Here is a 19,590-nt window from a genome sequence, read left to right as displayed (position 1 = left end):
TGCGACTCCACTTTCAAGGAGCTATGAACCTGCACTCCAAGGTCTCTTTGTTCAGCAACACTCCCTAGGACCTTACCATTACGTGTATAAGTCCTGCTAAGATTTGCTTTCCCAAAATGCAGCACCTCGCATTTATCTGAATTAAACTCCATCTGCCATTTCTCAGCCCATTGGCCCATCTGATCAAGATCCTGTTGTAATCTGAGGTAACCCTCTTCACTGTCCACAACACCTCCAATTTTGGTGTCATCTGCAAACTTACTAACTGTACCCCTTATGCTCGCATCCAAATCATTTACGTAAATGACAAAAATTAGAGGACCCAGCACCAATCCTTGTGGCACTCCACTGGCCACAGGCCTCCAGTCTGAAAAACAACCCTCCACCACCACCCTCTGTCTTCTACCTTTGAGCCAGTTCTGTATCCAAATGGCTAGTTCCCCCTGTATTCCGTGAGATCTAACCTTGCTAACTGGAATACCCGGAGGAAAGCCACACAGACACGGGGGGAATGTGCAAACTACACACGGACAGTCCCGCGAGGCTGGAATCGAACCCAGGTCCCTGGTGCTGTGAAGCAGCGATGCTAACCACTGAGCCACCATGCCTCCGAGAAGCCAGACTGGGTAAGGAGGGCAGATTTCCTTCCCTCAGGACATGAGGGAACCCAATGGGTTTTTCCAACAGTTGACAATCCGACCTCGTGGATTGAATTGATAGTCCTTTGGCCTCCTGCTGAGATTTGAACCCTCTGGGTTAGGAGGCCCTGTGAAATTAGCACGATACACCCGCCTGCCTGCTGTTATAAAATAGCACAAGGCTTCACAATCGCAATGTGCGAATCACTGGATCAATCGCAAAATGCAGCTGGAAAATCCCCGGGCCGCGTGTGGTCACACTGAGTTCACCGATTTCTCAAAATGGTTGCACCCTCTTCACAGGTTTTACGGAGCACGGCTCCCTCTCCTCGTCTGCTTGTCTCAACTTGATGAATAGCGACCGTTCCCCGACATGCCATCGCACTGTTACTTGCCTGCAGTTGTTTCGAGAGGTAACAGTGATGAGGAGTTTTCCAGACAGGAGTTATTCCCATTCCTCCGCTGGGGGAGGGCGGGGGAAAGGACCCCTCTCCTTGTGTGTTAGACTGGATGAACACCCCACTTGGCTGGGGGTAACGTGCTGTTCCTGGAGACATTGCAAACCTGAAAAGTTGAATCGAAGCCCGCGCACTTTCCCGATGTACCTGCCTTTGGACATGGGGGTAAATAGAAGCCATGGGCCAGCTGTCTTTACTTCAACAGGGATCTCTACTTGTAACAACAGGACTCGATTCTAACCAGAGATAACCAACCGTGAACTGTTCAGATAGACCAGTGCAGCACAGGAACAGGCCCTTCGGCCCACGATGTTGTGTCGGACATGATGCCAATCCCTTCTGCCTGCCCTCGGTCCATACCCCTCCATTCCATGTGTTTATCTAAACGCCCCTGTTCAACCTGCCTCCCCCACTGCTGGCAGTGCGTTCCAGACTCCTACCACTCTCTGGGTTAAACAGCTGCCCCTCACAGCTCCTTTGACCTTTCCCCCTCTCACCTTTAAATGTATTCCCCCTAGTAACAGACATTTCAACTCTGACCATCTGTCCTACCTATATATCCCATACTTTTATAGAATTCTATCGAGTCTCCCCCCCAGCCTCCGCTGCTCCAGAGAAAACAACCCGAGTTTTTCCAGACTCTCCTTCTAGCTCACACCCTCTGATCCGGGCAGCATCCTGGGAAACCTCTTCTGCTTCCTCTCGGGAATGTTCATGTCCTTCCTGTAATGTGGTGACCAGAACCAGCTCCGGTGGGCGAGCCAGTGACCTTTGCCCTCGCCGGCTCTTTTCCCGCCCCCCACCTCCTCCGTCGGCCATTTTGTTTTCCAGGCGCAGTTTTCCCGCCCTCCCTGCATCGCAGTGAACTGCGCCGGCATCACCGCAGACGGGCTGCTGCTGAAGATGGAGAGCGACGCGTTCGACCGGGTTTTGGCGGTCAATCTGAAGGTGGGTGGTGGCGGCGGCGGGCAGGTCAGAGGCTGGGCGCCGGGTAAGGGAGGGCCGGGTCTGCTGCGATTCAACATGGCCGCCACTGACAGCCACCGGATTCATACCAAGGGTCACCATTGCCCCCTTCTGGGAAGTAGCTGGTTCTCCCGCTGGCTTTGAGCTGGTGAGAGGGTGCATTTCAAGGCTTGAGGGATGTTATGTCAGAACAGAAGTTTTTTTTAAATTCATTCGAGGGATGAGGCCAGCATTTATTGCTCTGTCCCTAATTACCCAGAGGGCAGGTAAGAGACAACCCCATTGCTGTGGGTCTGGAGTCACACATAGGCCAGACCAGGTAAAGATGGCAGCTTCCTTCCCTGAGCGACATGAGGGAAGCAGATGGGTTCTCTTTTGACGATTGGTGATTGTTTCATAGTAGTCATTAGATCCTTAATTCTACAATCAAATTCCACAATCCGCTGTGGCAGGAACCGAACCCGGGTCCCCAGAGCATTGCCTGGGTCTCTGGATCACCACTCGGCCGTGGATGTGGAAGTGTGCGATTGGAGTGTTGCAGATGGTGTGAGGGTTCAATTCCCGAGTCCGTTCACTGTATCCCCGGGTGTACCAGCTGCCATGCTGGGGTTTGAACCTGGGTCCCCCTGGGCATTAGCCCCACCCAGACTATGGCCTCATAAGATGGACAAGCAGCTTGGGCTGGGTCACTGAGGCCTTCTCTGAGATTCAGAGCTTCTGAAGACCATTCAACAGGCCCGACAACTCTCTTCTCTCTCGCTCTCTCCATCTCTTCCCCCCACTCTTTCCCCCCCCCTCCACTTACCCCCTCTCTTCCCCCCCACTCTCTTCCCCCCACTCTCTTCCCCCCCACTCTCTTCCCCCCCACTCTCTTCCCCCCCACTCTCTTCCCCCCCACTCTCTTCCCCCCCACTCCCTTCCCCCCCACTCTCTACGCCCCCACTCTCTACGCCCCCACTCTCTACGCCCCCACTCTCTTCCCCCCCCACTCTCTTCCCCCCCCACTCTCTTCCCCCCCACTCTCTTCCCCCCCACTCTCTTCCCCCCCACTCTCTTCCCCCCCACTCTCTATGCCCCCACTCTCTATGCCCCCACTCTCTTCCCCCCCACTCCCTTCCCCCCCACTCCCTTCCCCCCCACTCTCTACGCCCCCACTCTCTACGCCCCCACTCTCTACGCCCCCACTCTCTTCCCCCCCACTCTCTTCCCCCCCACTCTCTTCCCCCCCACTCTCTTCCCCCCCCTCTCTCCCCCACCCCCCCCCTCCCCCCAGACCAGTTGAGTTTTCCCAGCGTTCCCTGTGTCGGTGTCAGTATCCGCGGTGTTCTCCTGTCTGTGCTGCCTGTGGCTGACTCCCTTTCCCTTCGGGATTATGTCTCCGCAGGGTACCTTCCTGGTGACCCAGGCAGTTGCCAGGGCGTTGGTTGCTAGCGGCGCCAAGACAGGTTCCATTATCAACGTGGGCAGCATCGTGGGAAAGGTAAGGGCGCAGATAGCACGGGGGGCCAGGGCTGTATTCTCTCTCTCTCTGCCGCTCTCTACCTCAGTGGCACCTTCCAAACCGAGGCGCCTGCCGCTGTCCCCTGCTACGGGAAGGGGTGCAGTGTGTCTGTGTGTGTGCATTTGTGTCTGTGTGCGCATGTGTGTGTATCTGTGTGTGTGTGTAAATTTGGGTCTGTGTGTGTGTGCATGTGTGTGCACGCGTGTGTGTGTGTGTGTGTGTGTGTGTGTCTCCCTGCACGTGTGTGTATGTCCCTGTGTGTCTCTCTGACTCTGTGTGTGTGTGTGTGTGTGTCTCCCTGTCTGTGTCTGTGTGTGCGTGATGGAGGGGAGGTGGGGACTGGGAACTGGATGCCAACTCAATCACAAGCTGCTTACTGGAGGGTAGGATCCAGGCGGGAGCGATTCCCTCGCAGACCATCGGAGCAGAAGTCAGGCATTGAGAGGAGAAATTGCCCCTCATCTCATTGACGCCCCTTTATACTGAGACTGTGCGCCTCTGGTCCTAGACTCCCCCATGAGGAGGAACATCCTCTCAGCGTTGACCCGGTCAAGCCCCCTTCCAAATCCTGCATGGTTCAATGAGATCCCCTCTCCTCCTCCTCCTCCTCCTCCTCAACTCCGGGGAGTGGTGTCCCAATCTGGCTAACCTTTCACTCCGAAAGACCATCCCTCCCTTTTGAAAGGAGTCATTGCTTTGAGCTGGGATGTTGTTTTGGGGTTGGGGATTGGGAAGGGTGCTCTCAAACTACAGCATCTGCAAAACCTCAGGAAGTGTCCCAGCTGCTCCCCGTCCCCTCCCGCACGCGCGCACGGATTCCCAGGACTCCAGACATTCCACGCAGCCTTATCCCTATTCCTCGGAATTTGAGAAACCCCTGAGATCACCCCTCAAGCTCCAGTGGGAAAAGGTCCCAGTCCTTCAGTCTGTTTGTATATCTCAAACCCCGCTATTCCCGACAACACCGTGATCAATCTTTACCGGGATAAACCCTTCCCAGTTTAACCAGAACTCGACACCTGACTCGAGAAGACGCCTCACTAACGTTGTCTACGGTCTCAGTGTGAGTCCCAACTCCTACACTCAAAGCCTTCTTCCCCACCCTGTCTATACAAATTTAAAATGGTGGGTGGCACAGTGGTTAGCACTGCTGCCTCACAGCGCCAGGGACCCAGGTTCAATTCCCGCCTCGGGCGACTGACTGTGTGGAGTTTGCACATTCTCCCCGTGTCTGCGTGGGTTTCCTCCGGATGCTCCAGTTTCCTCCCACAGTCTAAAGATGTGCGGGTCAGGTGAATTGGCCATGCTAAATTGCCCGTAGTGTTAGGTAAGGGGTAAATGTAGGGGCATGGGTGGGTTGTTTGTTGGGCCAAAGGGCCTGTTTCCACACTGTAAGTAATCTAAACAATGATGTACCTGAAGCGCTGGGACTCTGTGTCCCACAGCACCACCCTGGGCCTTGCCAGGAACAGGAATAGGTCCTGTCTTTGTTTGTTGTATCAAAGTGCGATACCTTGCATTGATCCCAAGGATGTCCCCCCCGCCTCTCCTCAGCCCACTGACCCAATTGAGCTCTTTGTAATCTGAGATAGGCTGCTTCCCTGACTCCACGCCCCTCTCTCTCACTTGCCCAGACCAATAACTGCCCTGTCGTTCCGCAGAACGCCCTTTGGAGCTGAAATGTAAGCTCTGTTTCTCTCAGCCAGAACCGACTGGCGCCCAGGCTTTTATTAAAAGATTCCAGCACAGCCCTCTGGGCCGAATGGCCTGTCTCGCTGGTGTAGAATTCAATGTCACCAGTGCAGGCGGTCACTGAAGCCCCGAGGGTGATGTGGTTGTCTCTGACCGAGTGATGCTGCGAGACTAGTGCCCCCTCACTCTCCTCACTGTCTGCTTCGAGGCTGACTGGGCCACCGGGAGGAAGAGGATCATAATCTCCTGCTAGCGAGCTGCAGATTTAACTGGGGGCTGTCAGTGCGGGGAGATTTAACTGGGGGCTGTCGATGGGTCAGTGCGGGGAGATTTAACTGGGGGCTGTCAGTGGGTCAGTGCGGGGAGATTTAACTGGGGGCTGTCAGTGGGTCAGTGCGGGGAGATTTAACTGGGGGCTGTCAGTGGGTCAGTGCGGGGAGATTTAACTGGGGGCTGTCAATGGGTCAGTGTGGGGAGATTTAACTGGGGGCTGTCAGTGGGTCAGTGCGGGGAGATTTAACTGGGGACTGTCAGTGGGTCAGTGTGGGGAGATTTAACTGGGGACTGTCAATGGGTCAGTGCGGGGAGATTTAACTGGGGACTGTCAATGGGTCAGTGCGGGGAGATTTAACTGGGGGCTGTCGATGGGTCAGTGCGGGGAGATTTAACTGGGGGCTGTCAGTGGGTCAGTGCGGGGAGATTTAACTGGGGGCTGTCAGTGGGTCAGTGCGGGGAGATTTAACTGGGGGCTGTCAGTGGGTCAGTGCGGGGAGATTTAACTGGGGGCTGTCAGTGGGTCAGTGTGGGGAGATTTAACTGGGGGCTGTCAGTGGGTCAGTGCGGGGAGATTTAACTGGGGACTGTCAGTGGGTCAGTGTGGGGAGATTTAACTGGGGACTGTCAGTGGGTCAGTGTGGGGAGATTTAACTGGGGACTGTCAATGGGTCAGTGCGGGGAGATTTAACTGGGGACTGTCAATGGGTCAGTGCGGGGAGATTTAACTGGGGACTGTCAATGGGTCAGTGCGGGGAGATTTAACTGGGGACTGTCAATGGGTCAGTGCGGGGAGATTTAACTGGGGGCTGTCAGTGGGTCAGTGCGGGGAGATTTAACTGGGGACTGTCAGTGGGTCAGTGCGGGGAGATTTAACTGGGGACAGTCAATGGGTCAGTGCGGGGAGATTTAACTGGGGACTGTCAATGGGTCAGTGCGGGGAGATTTAACTGGGGACTGTCAGTGGGTCAGTGCGGGGAGATTTAACTGGGGACTGTCAGTGGGTCAGTGTGGGGAGATTTAACTGGGGACTGTCAATGGGTCAGTGCGGGGAGATTTAACTGGGGACTGTCAATGGGTCAGTGCGGGGAGATTTAACTGGGGACTGTCAATGGGTCAGTGCGGGGAGATTTAACTGGGGGCTGTCAGTGGGTCAGTGCGGGGAGATTTAACTGGGGACTGTCAGTGGGTCAGTGCGGGGAGATTTAACTGGGGACAGTCAATGGGTCAGTGCGGGGAGATTTAACTGGGGACTGTCAATGGGTCAGTGCGGGGAGATTTAACTGGGGACTGTCAGTGGGTCAGTGCGGGGAGATTTAACTGGGGACTGTCAATGGGTCAGTGCGGGGAGATTTAACTGGGGACTGTCAATGGGTCAGTGCGGGGAGATTTAACTGGGGACTGTCAATGGGTCAGTGCGGGGAGATTTAACTGGGGACTGTCAGTGGGTCAGTGCGGGGAGATTTAACTGGGGGCTGTCAGTGGGTCAGTGCGGGGAGATTTAACTGGGGACTGTCAATGGGTCAGTGCGGGGAGATTTAACTGGGGACTGTCAATGGGTCAGTGTGGGGAGATTTAACTGGGGGCTGTCAGTGGGTCAGTGCGGGGAGATTTAACTGGGGACTGTCAGTGGGTCAGTGCGGGGAGATTTAACTGGGGACTGTCAGTGGGTCAGTGCGGGGAGATTTAACTGGGGGCTGTCAGTGGGTCAGTGCGGGGAGAGTTAACGTGGGACTGTCAGTGGGTCAGTGCGGGGAGATTTAACTGGGGACTGTCAATGGGTCAGTGCGGGGAGATTTAACTGGGGACTGTCAATGGGTCAGTGCGGGGAGATTTAACTGGGGGCTGTCAATGGGTCAGTGCGGGGAGATTTAACTGGGGACTGTCAATGGGTCAGTGCGGGGAGATTTAACTGGGGACTGTCAGTGGGTCAGTGCGGGGAGATTTAACTGGGGACTGTCAGTGGGTCAGTGCGGGGAGATTTAACTGGGGACTGTCAGTGGGTCAGTGCGGGGAGATTTAACTGGGGACTGTCAATGGGTCAGTGCGGGGAGATTTAACTGGGGGCTGTCATTGGGTCAGTGCGGGGAGATTTAACTGGGGGCTGTCAATGGGTCAGTGCGGGGAGATTTAACTGGGGACTGTCAGTGGGTCAGTGCAGGGAGATTTAACTGGGGACTGTCAGTGGGTCAGTGCGGGGAGATTTAACTGGGGACTGTCAGTGGGTCAGTGCGGGGAGATTTAACTGGGGGCTGTCAATGGGTCAGTGCGGGGAGATTTAACTGGGGACTGTCAGTGGGTCAGTGCGGGGAGATTTAACTGGGGGCTGTCAATGGGTCAGTGCGGGGAGATTTAACTGGGACAGTCAATGGGTCAGTGCGGGGAGATTTAACTGGGGACTGTCAATGGGTCAGTGCGGGGAGATTTAACTGGGGACTGTCAGTGGGTCAGTGCGGGGAGATTTAACTGGGGACTGTCAATGGGTCAGTGCGGGGAGATTTAACTGGGGACTGTCAACGGATCAGTGTGGGGAGATTTAACTGGAGACTGTCAGTGGGTCAGTGCGGGGAGATTTAACTGGGGACTGTCAGTGGGTCAGTGCGGGGAGATTTAACTGGAGACTGTCAGTGGGTCAGTGCGGGGAGATTTAACTGGGGACTGTCAATGGGTCAGTGCGGGGAGATTTAACTGGGGGCTGTCAGTGGGTCAGTGCGGGAAGATTTAACTGGGGACTGTCAGTGGGTCAGTGCGGGGAGATTTAACTGGGGACTGTCAATGGGTCAGTGCGGGGAGATTTAACTGGGGACTGTCAGTGGGTCAGTGCGGGGAGATTTAACTGGGGACTGTCATTGGGTCAGTGCGGGGAGATTTAACTGGGGGCTGTCAGTGGGTCAGTGCGGGGAGATTTAACTGGGGGCTGTCAGTGGGTCAGTGCGGGGAGATTTAACTGGGGACTGTCAATGGGTCAGTGCGGGGAGATTTAACTGGGGACTGTCAATGGGTCAGTGCGGGGAGATTTAACTGGGGGCTGTCAGTGGGTCAGTGCGGGGAGATTTAACTGGGGACTGTCAGTGGGTCAGTGCGGGGAGATTTAACTGGGGACAGTCAATGGGTCAGTGCGGGGAGATTTAACTGGGGACTGTCAATGGGTCAGTGCGGGGAGATTTAACTGGGGACTGTCAGTGGGTCAGTGCGGGGAGATTTAACTGGGGACTGTCAGTGGGTCAGTGCGGGGAGATTTAACTGGGGACTGTCAGTGGGTCAGTGTGGGGAGATTTAACTGGGGACTGTCAATGGGTCAGTGCGGGGAGATTTAACTGGGGACTGTCAATGGGTCAGTGCGGGGAGATTTAACTGGGGACTGTCAATGGGTCAGTGCGGGGAGATTTAACTGGGGACTGTCAGTGGGTCAGTGCGGGGAGATTTAACTGGAGACTGTCAGTGGGTCAGTGCGGGGAGATTTAACTGGGGACTGTCAATGGGTCAGTGCGGGGAGATTTAACTGGGGGCTGTCAGTGGGTCAGTGCGGGAGATTTAACTGGGGACTGTCAGTGGGTCAGTGCGGGGAGATTTAACTGGGGACTGTCAATGGGTCAGTGCGGGGAGATTTAACTGGGGACTGTCAGTGGGTCAGTGCGGGGAGATTTAACTGGGGACTGTCAATGGGTCAGTGCGGGGAGATTTAACTGGGGGCTGTCAGTGGGTCAGTGCGGGGAGATTTAACTGGGGGCTGTCAGTGGGTCAGTGCGGGGAGATTTAACTGGGGACTGTCAATGGGTCAGTGCGGGGAGATTTAACTGGGGACTGTCAATGGGTCAGTGCGGGGAGATTTAACTGGGGGCTGTCAGTGGGTCAGTGCGGGGAGATTTAACTGGGGACTGTCAGTGGGTCAGTGCGGGGAGATTTAACTGGGGACAGTCAATGGGTCAGTGCGGGGAGATTTAACTGGGGACTGTCAATGGGTCAGTGCGGGGAGATTTAACTGGGGACTGTCAGTGGGTCAGTGCGGGGAGATTTAACTGGGGACTGTCAGTGGGTCAGTGCGGGGAGATTTAACTGGGGACTGTCAGTGGGTCAGTGTGGGGAGATTTAACTGGGGACTGTCAATGGGTCAGTGCGGGGAGATTTAACTGGGGACTGTCAATGGGTCAGTGCGGGGAGATTTAACTGGGGACTGTCAGTGGGTCAGTGCGGGGAGATTTAACTGGGGGCTGTCAGTGGGTCAGTGCGGGGAGATTTAACTGGGGACTGTCAGTGGGTCAGTGCGGGGAGATTTAACTGGGGACAGTCAATGGGTCAGTGCGGGGAGATTTAACTGGGGACTGTCAATGGGTCAGTGCGGGGAGATTTAACTGGGGACTGTCAGTGGGTCAGTGCGGGGAGATTTAACTGGGGACTGTCAATGGGTCAGTGCGGGGAGATTTAACTGGGGACTGTCAATGGGTCAGTGCGGGGAGATTTAACTGGGGACTGTCAATGGGTCAGTGCGGGGAGATTTAACTGGGGACTGTCAGTGGGTCAGTGCGGGGAGATTTAACTGGGGGCTGTCAGTGGGTCAGTGCGGGGAGATTTAACTGGGGACTGTCAATGGGTCAGTGCGGGGAGATTTAACTGGGGACTGTCAATGGGTCAGTGTGGGGAGATTTAACTGGGGTCTGTCAGTGGGTCAGTGCGGGGAGATTTAACTGGGGACTGTCAGTGGGTCAGTGCGGGGAGATTTAACTGGGGACTGTCAGTGGGTCAGTGCGGGGAGATTTAACTGGGGGCTGTCAGTGGGTCAGTGCGGGGAGAGTTAACTTGGGACTGTCAGTGGGTCAGTGCGGGGAGATTTAACTGGGGACTGTCAATGGGTCAGTGCGGGGAGATTTAACTGGGGACTGTCAATGGGTCAGTGCGGGGAGATTTAACTGGGGGCTGTCAATGGGTCAGTGCGGGGAGATTTAACTGGGGACTGTCAATGGGTCAGTGCGGGGAGATTTAACTGGGGACTGTCAGTGGGTCAGTGCGGGGAGATTTAACTGGGGACTGTCAGTGGGTCAGTGCGGGGAGATTTAACTGGGGACTGTCAGTGGGTCAGTGCGGGGAGATTTAACTGGGGACTGTCAATGGGTCAGTGCGGGGAGATTTAACTGGGGGCTGTCAATGGGTCTGTGCGGGGAGATTTAACTGGGGGCTGTCAATGGGTCAGTGCGGGGAGATTTAACTGGGGACTGTCAGTGGGTCAGTGCGGGGAGATTTAACTGGGGACTGTCAGTGGGTCAGTGCGGGGAGATTTAACTGGGGACTGTCAGTGGGTCAGTGCGGGGAGATTTAACTGGGGGCTGTCAATGGGTCAGTGCGGGGAGATTTAACTGGGGACTGTCAGTGGGTCAGTGCGGGGAGATTTAACTGGGGGCTGTCAATGGGTCAGTGCGGGGAGATTTAACTGGGACAGTCAATGGGTCAGTGCGGGGAGATTTAACTGGGGACTGTCAATGGGTCAGTGCGGGGCGATTTAACTGGGGACTGTCAGTGGGTCAGTGCGGGGAGATTTAACTGGGGACTGTCAATGGGTCAGTGCGGGGAGATTTAACTGGGGACTGTCAATGGGTCAGTGTGGGGAGATTTAACTGGAGACTGTCAGTGGGTCAGTGCGGGGAGATTTAACTGGGGACTGTCAGTGGGTCAGTGCGGGGAGATTTAACTGGAGACTGTCAGTGGGTCAGTGCGGGGAGATTTAACTGGGGACTGTCAATGGGTCAGTGCGGGGAGATTTAACTGGGGGCTGTCAGTGGGTCAGTGCGGGAAGATTTAACTGGGGACTGTCAGTGGGTCAGTGCGGGCAGATTTAACTGGGGACTGTCAATGGGTCAGTGCGGGGAGATTTAACTGGGGACTGTCAGTGGGTCAGTGCGGGGAGATTTAACTGGGGACTGTCAATGGGTCAGTGCGGGGAGATTTAACTGGGGACTGTCAGTGGGTCAGTGCGGGGAGATTTAACTGGGGACTGTCAGTGGGTCAGTGCGGGGAGATTTAACTGGGGGCTGTCAGTGGGTCAGTGCGGGGAGATTTAACTGGGGACTGTCAGTGGGTCAGTGCGGGGAGATTTAACTGGGGACTGTCAGTGGGTCAGTGCGGGGAGATTTCACTGGGGACTGTCAGTGGGTCAGTGTGGGGAGATTTAACTGGGGACTGTCAGTGGGTCAGTGCGGGGAGATTTAACTGGGGGCTGTCGATGGGTCAGTGCGGGGAGATTTAACTGGGGACTGTCAGTGGGTCAGTGCGGGGAGATTTAACTGGGGACTGTCAGTGGGTCAGTGCGGGGAGATTTAACTGGGGGCTGTCAGTGGGTCAGTGCGGGGAGATTTAACTGGGGACAGTCAATGGGTCAGTGCGGGGAGATTTAACTGGGGACTGTCAGTGGGTCAGTGCGGGGAGATTTAACTGGGGGCTGTCAATGGGTCAGTGCGGGGAGATTTAACTGGGGGCTGTCAGTGGGTCAGTGCGGGGAGATTTAACTGGGGACTGTCAGTGGGTCAGTGCGGGGAGATTTAACTGGGGGCTGTCAATGGGTCAGTGCGGGAAGATTTAACTGGGGGCTGTCAATGGGTCAGTGCGGGGAGATTTAACTGGGGACTGTCAATGGGTCAGTGCGGGGAGATTTCACTGGGGGCTGTCAATGGGTCAGTGCGGGGAGATTTAACTGGGGGCTGTGAATGGGTCAGTGCGGGGAGATTTAACTGGGGGCTGTCAGTGGGTCAGTGCGGGGAGATTTAACTGGGGACTGTCAGTGGGTCAGTGCGGGGAGATTTAACTGGGGACTGTCAGTGGGTCAGTGCGGGGAGATTTAACTGGGGACTGTCAATGGGTCAGTGCGGGGAGATTTAACTGGGGACTGTCAGTGGGTCAGTGCGGGGAGATTTAACTGGGGACTGTCAATGGGTCAGTGCGGGAAGATTTAACTGGGGACTGTCAATGGGTCAGTGTGGGGAGATTTAACTGGGGGCTGTCAGTGGGTCAGTGCGGGGAGATTTAACTGGGGACTGTCAGTGGGTCAGTGCGGGGAGATTTAACTGGGGGCTGTCAATGGGTCAGTGTTGGGAGATTTAACTGGGGACTGTCAGTGGGTCAGTGCGGGGAGATTTAACTGGGGGCTGTCAATGGGTCAGTGCGGGGAGATTTAACTGGGGACTGTCAGTGGGTCAGTGCGGGGAGATTTAACTGGGGGCTGTCAATGGGTCAGTGCGGGGAGATTTAACTGGGGACTGTCAGTGGGTCAGTGCGGGGAGATTTAACTGGGGACTGTCAATGGGTCAGTGCGGGGAGATTTAACTGGGGACTGTCAGTGGGTCAGTGCGGGGAGATTTAACTGGGGACTGTCAATGGGTCAGTGCGGGGAGATTTAACTGGGGGCTGTCAGTGGGTCAGTGCGGGGAGATTTAACTGGGGACTGTCAGTGGGTCAGTGCGGGGAGATTTAACTGGGGACTGTCAGTGCGGGGAGATTTAACTGGGGGCTGTCACTGGGTCAGTGCGGGGAGATTTAACTGGGGGCTGTCACTGGGTCAGTGCGGGGAGATTTAACTGGGGGCTGTCAATGGGTCAGTGCGGGAAGATTTAACTGGGGACAGTCAATGGGTCAGTGCGGGGAGATTTAACTGGGGGCTGTCAATGGGTCAGTGCGGGGAGATTTAACTGGGGACTGTCAGTGGGTCAGTGCGGGGAGATTTAACTGGGGGCTGTCAATGGGTCAGTGTGGGGAGATTTAACTGGGGACTGTCAGTGGGTCAGTGCGGGGAGATTTAACTGGGGACTGTCAATGGGTCAGTGCGGGGAGATTTAACTGGGGACTGTCAGTGGGTCAGTGTGGGGAGATTTAACTGGGGGCTGTCAATGGGTCAGTGCGGGGAGATTTAACTGGGGACTGTCAGTGGGTCAGTGCGGGGAGATTTAACTGGGGACTGTCAGTGGGTCAGTGTGGGGAGATTTAACTGGGGACTGTCAATGGGTCAGTGCGGGGAGATTTAACTGGGGACTGTCAATGGGTCAGTGTGGGGAGATTTAACTGGGGACTGTCAGTGGGTCAGTGTGGGGAGATTTAACTGGGGGCTGTCAATGGGTCAGTGCGGGGAGATTTAACTGGGGACTGTCAATGGGTCAGTGCGGGGAGATTTAACTGGGGACTGTCAGTGGGTCAGTGCGGGGAGATTTAACTGGGGACTGTCAATGGGTCAGTGCGGGGAGATTTAACTGGGGACTGTCAGTGGGTCAGTGCGGGGAGATTTAACTGGGGGCTGTCAATGGGTCAGTGCGGGGAGATTTAACTGGGGGCTGTCAATGGGTCAGTGCGGGGAGATTTAACTGGGGACAGTCAATGGGTCAGTGCGGGGAGATTTAACTGGGGACTGTCAGTGGGTCAGTGCGGGGAGATTTAACTGGGGACTGTCAATGGGTCAGTGCGGGGAGATTTAACTGGGGGCTGTCAGTGGGTCAGTGCGGGGAGATTTAACTGGGGACTGTCAGTGGGTCAGTGCGGGGAGATTTAACTGGGGGCTGTCAGTGGGTCAGTGCGGGGAGATTTAACTGGGGACTGTCAATGGGTCAGTGCGGGGAGATTTAACTGGGGACTGTCAGTGGGTCAGTGCGGGGAGATGTAACTGGGGACTGTCAATGGGTCAGTGCGGGGAGATTTAACTGGGGGCTGTCAGTGGGTCAGTGCGGGGAGATTTAACTGGGGGCTGTCAGTGGGTCAGTGCGGGGAGATTTAACTGGGGGCTGTCAGTAGGTCAGTGCGGGGAGATTTAACTGGGGGCTGTCGATGGGTCAGTGCGGGGAGATTTAACTGGGGACTGTCAATGGGTCAGTGCGGGGAGATTTAACTGGGGGCTGTCAGTGGGTCAGTGCGGGGAGATTTAACTGGGGACTGTCAGTGGGTCAGTGCGGGGAGATTTAACTGGGGGCTGTCAGTGGGTCAGTGCGGGGAGATTTAACTGGGGACTGTCAGTGGGTCAGTGCGGGGAGATTTAACTGGGGACTGTCAATGGGTCAGTGCGGGGAGATTTAACTGGGAACTGTCAATGGGTCAGTGTGGGGAGATTTAACTGGGGGCTGTCAGTGGGTCAGTGCGGGGAGATTTAACTGGGGGCTGTCAATGGGTCAGTGCGGGGAGATTTAACTGGGGGCTGTCAATGGGTCAGTGCGGGGAGATTTAACTGGGGGCTGTCAATGGGTCAGTGCGGGGAGATTTAACTGGGGGCTGTCAGTGGGTCAGTGTGGGGAGATTTAACTGGGGGCTGTCAGTGGGTCAGTGCGGGGAGATTTAACTGGGGACAGTCAATGGGTCAGTGCGGGGAGATTTAACTGGGGACTGTCAGTGGGTCAGTGCGGGGAGATTTAACTGGGGACTGTCAGTGGGTCAGTGCGGGGAGATTTAACTGGGGTCTGTCAGTGGGTCAGTGCGGGGAGATTTAACTGGGGGCTGTCAGTGGGTCAGTGCGGGGAGATTTAACTGGGGACTGTCAGTGGGTCAGTGCGGGGAGATTTAACTGGGGACTGTCAGTGGGTCAGTGCGGGGAGATTTAACTGGGGACTGTCAGTGGGTCAGTGCGGGGAGATTTAACTGGGGGCTGTCAGTGGGTCAGTGCGGGGAGATTTAACTGCGGACTGTCAGTGGGTCAGTGCGGGGAGATTTAACTGGGAACTGTCAATGGGTCAGTGCGGGGAGATTTAACTGGGAACTGTCAGTGGGTCAGTGCGGGGAGATTTAACTGGGGGCTGTCAGTGGGTCAGTGCGGGGAGATTTAACTGGGGGCTGTCAGTGGGTCAGTGCGGGGAGATTTAACTGGGGGCTGTCGATGGGTCAGTGCGGGGAGATTTAACTGGGGACTGTCAATGGGTCAGTGCGGGGAGATTTAACTGGGGGCTGTCAGTGGGTCAGTGCGGGGAGATTTAACTGGGGACTGTCAGTGGGTCAGTGCGGGGAGATTTAACTGGGGGCTGTCAGTTGGTCAGTGCGGGGAGATTTAACTGGGGACTGTCAATGGGTCAGTGCGGGGAGATTTAACTGGGGGCTGTCAGTGGGTCAGTGCGGGGAGATTTAACTGGGGACTGTCAATGGGTCAGTGCGGGGAGATTTAACTGGGGACTGTCAATGGGTCAGTGTGGGGAGATTTAACTGGGGGCTGTCAGTGGGTCAGTGCGGGGAGATTTAACTGGGGACTGTCAGTGGGTCAGTGCGGGGAGAATTAACTGGGGACTGTCAGTGGGTCAGTGCGGGGAGATTTAACTGGGGGCTGTCAGTGGGTCAGTGCGGGGAGAGTTAACTTGGGACTGTCAGTGGGTCAGTGCGGGGAGATTTAACTGGGGACTGTCATTGGGTCAGTGCGGGGAGATTTAACTGGGGACTGTCAATGGGTCAGTGCGGGGAGATTTAACTGGGGGCTGTCAATGGGTCAGTGCGGGGAGATTTAACTGGGGACTGTCAATGGGTCAGTGCGGGGAGATTTAACTGGGGACTGTCAGTGGGTCAGTGCGTGGAGATTTAACTGGGGACTGTCAGTGGGTCAGTGCGGGGAGATTTAACTGGGGACTGTCAGTGGGTCAGTGCGGGGAGATTTAACTGGGGACTGTCAATGGGTCAGTGCGGGGAGATTTAACTGGGGGCTGTCAATGGGTCAGTGCGGGGAGATTTAACTGGGGGCTGTCAATGGGTCAGTGCGGGGAGATTTAACTGGGGTCTGTCAGTGGGTCAGTGCGGGGAGATTTAACTGGGGACTGTCAGTGGGTCAGTGCGGGGAGATTTAACTGGGGACTGTCAGTGGGTCAGTGCGGGGAGATTTAACTGGGGGCTGTCAATGGGTCAGTGCGGGGAGATTTAACTGGGGACTGTCAGTGGGTCAGTGCGGGGAGATTTAACTGGGGGCTGTCAATGGGTCAGTGCGGGGAGATTTAACTGGGACAGTCAATGGGTCAGTGCGGGGAGATTTAACTGGGGACTGTCAATGGGTCAGTGCGGGGAGATTTAACTGGGGACTGTCAGTGGGTCAGTGCGGGGAGATTTAACTGGGGACTGTCAATGGGTCAGTGCGGGGAGATTTAACTGGGGACTGTCAATGGGTCAGTGTGGGGAGATTTAACTGGAGACTGTCAGTGGGTCAGTGCGGGGAGATTTAACTGGGGACTGTCAGTGGGTCAGTGCGGGGAGATTTAACTGGAGACTGTCAGTGGGTCAGTGCGGGGAGATTTAACTGGGGACTGTCAGTGGGTCAGTGCGGGGAGATTTAACTGGGGGCTGTCAGTGGGTCAGTGCGGGAAGATTTAACTGGGGACTGTCAGTGGGTCAGTGCGGGGAGATTTAACTGGGGACTGTCAATGGGTCAGTGCGGGGAGATTTAACTGGGGACTGTCAGTGGGTCAGTGCGGGGAGATTTAACTGGGGACTGTCAATGGGTCAGTGCGGGGAGATTTAACTGGGGACTGTCAGTGGGTCAGTGCGGGGAGATTTAACTGGGGGCTGTCAGTGGGTCAGTGCGGGGAGATTTAACTGGGGACTGTCAGTGGGTCAGTGCGGGAAGATTTAACTGGGGACTGTCAGTGGGTCAGTGCGGGGAGATTTAACTGGGGACTGTCAATGGGTCAGTGCGGGGAGATTTAACTGGGGACTGTCAGTGGGTCAGTGCGGGGAGATTTAACTGGGGACTGTCACTGGGTCAGTGCGGGGAGATTTAACTGGGGACTGTCAGTGGGTCAGTGCGGGGAGATTTAACTGGGGGCTGTCAGTGGGTCAGTGCGGGGAGATTTAACTGGGGACTGTCAGTGGGTCAGTGCGGGGAGATTTAACTGGGGACTGTCAGTGGGTCAGTGCGGGGAGATTTCACTGGGGACTGTCAGTGGGTCAGTGGGGGGAGATTTAACTGGGGACTGTCAGTGGGTCAGTGCGGGGAGATTTAACTGGGGGCTGTCGATGGGTCAGTGCGGGGAGATTTAACTGGGGACTGTCAGTGGGTCAGTGCGGGGAGATTTAACTGGGGACTGTCAGTGGGTCAGTGCGGGGAGATTTAACTGGGGGCTGTCAGTGGGTCAGTGCGGGGAGATTTAACTGGGGACAGTCAATGGGTCAGTGCGGGGAGATTTAACTGGGGACTGTCAGTGGGTCAGTGCGGGGAGATTTAACTGGGGGCTGTCAATGGGTCAGTGCGGGGAGATTTAACTGGGGGCTGTCAGTGGGTCAGTGCGGGGAGATTTAACTGGGGGCTGTCAGTGGGTCAGTGCGGGGAGATTTAACTGGGGACTGTCAGTGGGTCAGTGCGGGGAGATTTAACTGGGGGCTGTCAATGGGTCAGTGCGGGGAGATTTAACTGGGGGCTGTCAATGGGTCAGTGCGGGGAGATTTAACTGGGGACTGTCAATGGGTCAGTGCGGGGAGATTTAACTGGGGGCTGTCAATGGGTCAGTGCGGGGAGATTTAACTGGGGGCTGTGAATGGGTCAGTGCGGGGAGATTTAACTGGGGGCTGTCAGTGGGTCAGTGCGGGGAGATTTAACTGGGGACTGTCAGTGGGTCAGTGCGGGGAGATTTAACTGGGGACTGTCAGTGGGTCAGTGCGGGGAGATTTAACTGGGGACTGTCAATGGGTCAGTGCGGGGAGATTTAACTGGGGACTGTCAGTGGGTCAGTGCGGGGAGATTTAACTGGGGACTGTCAATGGGTCAGTGCGGGAAGATTTAACTGGGGACTGTCAATGGGTCAGTGTGGGGAGATTTAACTGGGGGCTGTCAGTGGGTCAGTGCGGGGAGATTTAACTGGGGACTGTCAGTGGGTCAGTGCGGGGAGATTTAACGGGGGGCTGTCACTGGGTCAGTGTGGGGAGATTTAACTGGGGACTGTCAGTGGGTCAGTGCGGGGAGATTTAACTGGGGGCTGTCAATGGGTCAGTGCGGGGAGATTTAACTGGGGACTGTCAGTGGGTCAGTGCGGGGAGATTTAACTGGGGGCTGTCAATGGGTCAGTGCGGGGAGATTTAACTGGGGACTGTCAGTGGGTCAGTGCGGGGAGATTTAACTGGGGACTGTCAATGGGTCAGTGCGGGGAGATTTAACTGGGGACTGTCAGTGGGTCAGTGCGGGGAGATTTAACTGGGGACTGTCAATGGGTCAGTGCGGGGAGATTTAACTGGGGGCTGTCACTGGGTCAGTGCGGGGAGATTTAACTGGGGACTGTCAGTGGGTCAGTGCGGGGAGATTTAACTGGGGACTGTCAGTGCGGGGAGATTTAACTGGGGGCTGTCACTGGGTCAGTGCGGGAAGATTTAACTGGGGACAGTCAATGGGTCAGTGCGGGGAGATTTAACTGGGGGCTGTCAATGGGTCAGTGCGGGGAGATTTAACTGGGGACTGTCAGTGGGTCAGTGCGGGGAGATTTAACTGGGGGCTGTCAATGGGTCAGTGTGGGGAGATTTAACTGGGGACTGTCAGTGGGTCAGTGCGGGGAGATTTAACTGGGGACTGTCAATGGGTCAGTGCGGGGAGATTTAACTGGGGACTGTCAGTGGGTCAGTGTGGGGAGATTTAACTGGGGGCTGTCAATGGGTCAGTGCGGGGAGATTTAACTGGGGGCTGTCAATGGGTCAGTGCGGGAAGATTTAACTGGGGACAGTCAATGGGTCAGTGCGGGGAGATTTAACTGGGGGCTGTCAATGGGTCAGTGCGGGGAGATTTAACTGGGGACTGTCAGTGGGTCAGTGCGGGGAGATTTAACTGGGGGCTGTCAATGGGTCAGTGTGGGGAGATTTAACTGGGGACTGTCAGTGGGTCAGTGCGGGGAGATTTAACTGGGGACTGTCAATGGGTCAGTGCGGGGAGATTTAACTGGGGACTGTCAGTGGGTCAGTGTGGGGAGATTTAACTGGGGGCTGTCAATGGGTCAGTGCGGGGAGATTTAACTGGGGACTGTCAGTGGGTCAGTGCGGGGAGATTTAACTGGGGACTGTCAGTGGGTCAGTGTGGGGAGATTTAACTGGGGACTGTCAATGGGTCAGTGCGGGGAGATTTAACTGGGGACTGTCAATGGGTCAGTGTGGGGAGATT

At 55.8% G+C, this 19,590-nt stretch overlaps 1 protein-coding gene across 3 annotated transcripts in view; it reads left to right on the top strand.

Annotated features, from left to right (window-relative positions):
* hsd17b8 (hydroxysteroid (17-beta) dehydrogenase 8) overlaps positions 1-19,590 on the top strand; it is a 61,905-nt gene that overhangs the window by 12,270 nt on the left and 30,045 nt on the right. For all 3 annotated transcript variants that reach the window (XM_060850546.1, XM_060850545.1, XM_060850544.1), the window contains exons 3-4: positions 1,928-2,044; positions 3,447-3,542. In XM_060850546.1, the coding sequence (XP_060706529.1) occupies positions 1,928-2,044; positions 3,447-3,542 (213 nt within the window). The remainder of the gene's footprint in view (positions 1-1,927; positions 2,045-3,446; positions 3,543-19,590) is intronic.

Source organism: Hemiscyllium ocellatum, chromosome 35 (assembly GCF_020745735.1).
Source record: "Hemiscyllium ocellatum isolate sHemOce1 chromosome 35, sHemOce1.pat.X.cur, whole genome shotgun sequence".
NCBI classification, from domain to species: Eukaryota; Metazoa; Chordata; class Chondrichthyes; order Orectolobiformes; family Hemiscylliidae; genus Hemiscyllium; species Hemiscyllium ocellatum.
Note: the sequence above shows the minus strand (reverse complement) of the source record. Positions and strands in the feature narration are given on the sequence as shown.